Genomic DNA, 4,831 nt, shown 5'->3' with positions numbered 1-4,831 from the left:
TTATATTTATGTCTAAACTAGAAAAGAAAAAAAAAGTTATGAATTTATGATGTACGAATCTAATAACGTAATATTTCTTTGTTTTGTTTTTATTTTCTTTAATAGAAGGAACTGGCCCAATAGTTACATAAGCCCAATAAAAAGCAGTAGCCCAAGCCCTTGAAAGGGAATACTCATACGCATGATTGTACTTTAGCGGAGAAGAAGACCTTTCACCACTGTTTATTCAACATTCAAAGAAATAAACTCACGCACTAATCACTACTACACAAATCACACAAACACACAGTTGCAAGAGAAAGAGAGCGAGATTCCGATGGCGACTCTGGATTCCGACGTGCCTATGGTTCCCGCTGGCGAGCCCTCGAGCAGCGCCGGTCCTTCTTCCAAGAAGCCCAAGCGCTTCGAGATCAAGAAGTGGAACGCCGTCGCTCTCTGGGCTTGGGGTATTTACTTTTTTCTCCCTCCTTAAACCCTAATTTTTCCGATTCTTTTTTTTCTGAAATTCACTTTTTCATTGTTTTTTTTTTTTTTTTTTGCAGACATCGTTGTCGATAACTGTGCTATCTGCCGGAACCACATCATGGATCTCTGTAAGAAATTTTACTTTTTCCAATTGAAAACAGTTCTTTGATTTGAAGCGTTTCGTTCCGCTTCTTGAAAATTTTGGTTCGCTTATTTTAGGCATCGAGTGCCAAGCCAACCAGGCTAGCGCCACTAGCGAGGAATGCACTGTGGCATGGGGTATGATCCAAACCCCTCTTGTTTCTAATTCGATTTTATGTAAAATAGCTTTTAGAATCCTGTATGCTTATCTGTCATCTTATTAGGGTCGAAGAAGATAGATATAAGGTGTTGGAATATTATAATTTTAATTTATATATATATATATATATATATATATATAATTTATAGTTAAAATATTGTTTAGTTAGAGTGCTTCAGTCTCAGCTGCAAGGTAATTTGTTTGGAGTTGTTGTTCGTAATTAGAGGCTAACTTGTTAGTGCAATGCTCAAAGTGTGTTAATCATGAATATTTTTGTAAATTAACTATACTTCCCTTACAGGCTTTAGTATTTGATTCAAAACCATTGTTTGAACACATGAAGTTATAATCTTGAAGGAACACAGCTTTTTTATCCTCCAATTCTTCCTGGTGCTGTTTATGTATCTTGTGTTGTGTAAGGTTGTTATTGGGCTATGGTGGCTGCTATTGTCTCCTTGATCTTGTTTGAGTGAGGCAAATGGTGTGATTCACTCTTAGGGTTAGGCTTGGATGTAGTTGCTGGTCTGAGTTAATCTTTTGATATTTCTTTGTTTAATATTATCTAGGACACTAATTTTTCCTCCTTTGTTTTATTTTCCCCTTTTTAGATCTTTTTTCATTTCTTCAACTGAAGCAAATTCAGTATCTTATGCATACTGTAGCACTACACTCAGTGTTTTCTTTCTATTTGGCTCCTTAACCTTGTGGCCACTGCCTCTGCTTCACTCACATTGAAATCCCCCCCCCCTCTCTCTCTCTCAAATGGACAAAAAAATCAGCCATGAAATTTGCAAGCAAAATTAAGTAGAATACAAATAGAACTCTTTACTAAGGATTGGAAACATAAAAATATTGTTTCCACTATATTTGATCAAGCATTTTAATGGAAATAACCTTATTGCAAATCATATTGATAATGATAAGTGATAACCCCAAAGTTAAACAGTAAACATAAAGCAAGAACACCACACTCTAACCCATAGGACTCTGCACTTTAGAACTAATGGAGATACTAACAGTTATTTCCAAACACATCATATATTTATTTAGGTTATATTTAAGGTTTGCTTACCTTCAAGGTTATTAGTAGTATAGAGATTCTAGATCATTCTATTTGATATTAGTCTGAGATAATCAGACAATCAGTATAAGTGGTACCATAATGTGGCCACTTTTTTATTCAACTATTTGCAGCTTTTAAATTTAATTGTACTTTCTTGACCCTTGGAGTTGTAGTTTAAACTATAAGAATCAACTATTGTGATTTATGATGACCTCCAGGCTTTTTTTGGTGTAAAGGAGGAAAAGGAAAGGAAGGGATACAAACTAAAGAAAAGAAAGGAAAGAAAGAGATATTATTTCCATGTTTGTTATTGTCTAATGAAAAAGAAAGGATGCTTCCTTTTGTTTGGTTTCATCATGAAAAATAATGGAAATGCAAGTTAATAACATTGAGATGGATAAAAAACATGTTGGGCCGCTTCACTTTGTGGGACTCATTAATTGTTTCTGCATTACAGTCTCTCCATTTCCATCCTTGATACTGAAATAGAGATGGTGTCTGATCAAAATGTATTTTCCTTACTTTCCTTCTAGAATGACATACCAAACAAATAATTAATTGTATGCTTGTCCATTCATTACTGCAAGTTATTTCACTGGTCATTGGTGTTGTGCAAATGCATATGATCATTATTTTATTTGTTGCTTAAAAATATCTGCATATGTACAATTCTGCAGTTTACTTACTTTAAATATACTTTTTTGGATCCACAAAGATTTTGGTATTGCTAGATCCACTCAATGGTGTCATCTCCTTACTTTTGTGACTTTGGAATAAGATATAGTGCATTAGTGTGTGTCATTGCCTCATTAGAAAAAAGATTGTGCCATTTCAGTTTAGTTGGAACTTAAAATAATAGTCTGTAGGTCATTCTTTATTATGAAGACTTCTGTGGTTGTTTCTTCTTAGCTATCATTGGATTACTCAAACTGTTGCTTCCTCTGGCTTTCGTTTTATACAGGAGTCTGTAACCATGCTTTTCACTTCCATTGCATTAGTCGATGGCTCAAGACCCGTCAAGTTTGTCCTCTAGGTATGCAGGCCTAGTTCCTTACATCCTCTTTTTCTTTTGGGACCTTATGGGTTAAGAAGTGCATGCCTTACTTGTGTTTCTTTGCTTGTACAGATAACAGTGAGTGGGAGTTTCAGAAATATGGCCACTAGAACTATGACGTGGTTGAGCTCCTTGGACATTTGGAATGTCTATCCTAGCTTTTGAACATTTACAGCTCTATCTGTTATTTTCCTTTGCTTTCCTACTGAATTTATTATGTTCAAGAAATCAGCTTGTCTGATGGAATTTTATATACACGGTGGTAATATGTAAAGTTTTATTTTAATGTTTTGATTTACGTATTTCATATGCTTCCTTTCAGCTGTTTGTATTTGTGGTGTTTGAGTTGTGTGAGTTGGTTAATTTTTCTCCCTTTCCATGTATTGCTCTGTAGTTGATGATAATTGATAATGGTTCTTATTTACTTCAATTTTAAATCGCATTCAAGGATATTTGCTGTGTCATTATATGCTGTATTCCATAAATATTTCCTTGTTTGGTTGATTGGGAGGTGTTATCTTCATTGTTGAAGATTGCCTTGCCAAATGTTCTAGTGGTTTATAAATGAGTATGACCATGCTTATGATGCCAAATCGTCATTATGATGTCAGGACTCAAGGCTACCCCATTCTTTCACACTTATTTGTTGGAAGCGTATGGTCTAGTGTTTATTTTTCCTTTACCACAACTTTTGGGGGGTTCTTGGATCGTTTGTCCTTGAAGTACCAAAATGTTTATTTTTTGTAAATATTATGTTTTCTTAAAAAGAACAAGGTATACGCGGTAGATGTTATATACAGATAATTGATGAAAAATGTCTAGTTGAATTATTGTCAGTTGGCACCCTTAACATTTCTCGTATTTTCTCAGTTGGATTTACAAGTATGTTAATATTAAGGAAGCACGAATGAAAGTCTAGATACAATTATTAAATTATGTTGATGCAGAATTTGAGCTAATTTGGCCCATGTTTTCAAATTTTAGGAACCAAACTGGTTAAAATATGTCTGTCTTAGCTTATCTCGGGTACCCCTTTAATCTGTACCCAGAAGAAAATAACATTTCCCTAGAATTGTTATCCTTTTAGTAAAATCAAGTTGTATAATACACTGCAGCTCTGCAAGTTTTTATGTATATTATGTGCTGATTAGTGTTTGGTTTCACATCTCATCTCTGATTTTACTACCACATTTTTTCTCCCTTAAAACAAATATGTATCATTCCAAGTTGGAGTATAAACGAGTCAATTTAGACACTTGGCTCGACACATATTAGCTTAGTTACGCTTAATAGGTCGATTTCTACTCTCTGGAGGCCATTTTTCATACCTTACCCACGATACGCTCCCACTACAAGCTACGCCTTGCCTACTGAGTAAGATGTATTGTGGTTTCCTCTTTTGTGGATTATAAGAATTTTCACTAATATTTTGTTATATCAACGTTTTGCTACATTTGTTTGTTGTTTTAATTTGCAATAGGTAGCTTTATGTCCAAACTTTCAATGATAAAAAAACTAAAATTTGTTAGTAGTTGTTACCTATTCCTTTTCCTTGATTTGCAAACCAAAATTATTCCCACACTTTCCTTGATCAGGTGAGTTGAAATTGTTCTCTCCCTTAGTTGAAATTGCCATGTCCTCTTCTGCGAAAATTTCCTCAACCTCTACCTCTTTAATTTCCTCTTCCTTATTGAAATTATCGATATGTTTGGATACAAGTTTAAAAATGTTTTTGAGAGTTTTTCTAATATAAAAAACTCTATTTTCAGTAGATAAACTTTTAATAGTATTTCTAACTTGTATCCAAATAGGCCTTATAATGTCTTTTTCATGTACCCTCATCATATTGGCAAGATACGTGACATGAGAAATATTGTTTTACAATTTCAGAATTGGCACATTTCATACTGTTCATATTCTTTATGGGAGGATTGTAATTTGGATTTAT

The 4,831-nt window shown here is 34.0% G+C and overlaps 1 protein-coding gene across 1 annotated transcript; it reads left to right on the top strand.

Annotated features, from left to right (window-relative positions):
* The first annotated feature begins 217 nt into the window (after positions 1–217).
* Positions 218–3,335, top strand: LOC114417297 (RING-box protein 1a-like). The gene is made up of 5 exons (XM_028382445.1): positions 218–446; positions 543–593; positions 685–744; positions 2,791–2,862; positions 2,956–3,335. The coding sequence occupies exons 1-5, from the start codon at positions 317–319 to the stop codon at positions 2,991–2,993; spliced, it is 351 nt and encodes a 116-aa protein (XP_028238246.1). The 5' UTR covers positions 218–316; the 3' UTR covers positions 2,994–3,335.
* Positions 3,336–4,831: the final 1,496 nt, after the last annotated feature.

The sequence above is a fragment of the Glycine soja genome, chromosome 6, assembly GCF_004193775.1.
Source record: "Glycine soja cultivar W05 chromosome 6, ASM419377v2, whole genome shotgun sequence".
Taxonomy (NCBI): Eukaryota; Viridiplantae; Streptophyta; class Magnoliopsida; order Fabales; family Fabaceae; genus Glycine; species Glycine soja.
The sequence above is the reverse complement of the archived record's forward strand: the minus strand, read 5'-3'. Positions and strand labels throughout refer to the sequence as shown.

Coding starts and splice junctions, on each gene's coding strand:
- LOC114417297 (XM_028382445.1), top strand. CDS start 317: ATGGCGACTCTGGATTCCGACGTGCCTATGGTTCCCGCTGGCGAGCCC. Junction 594..684: donor GAACCACATCATGGATCTCT/GTAAGAAATTTT, acceptor CGCTTATTTTAG/GCATCGAGTGCCAAGCCAAC. Junction 745..2,790: donor GGAATGCACTGTGGCATGGG/GTATGATCCAAA, acceptor CGTTTTATACAG/GAGTCTGTAACCATGCTTTT.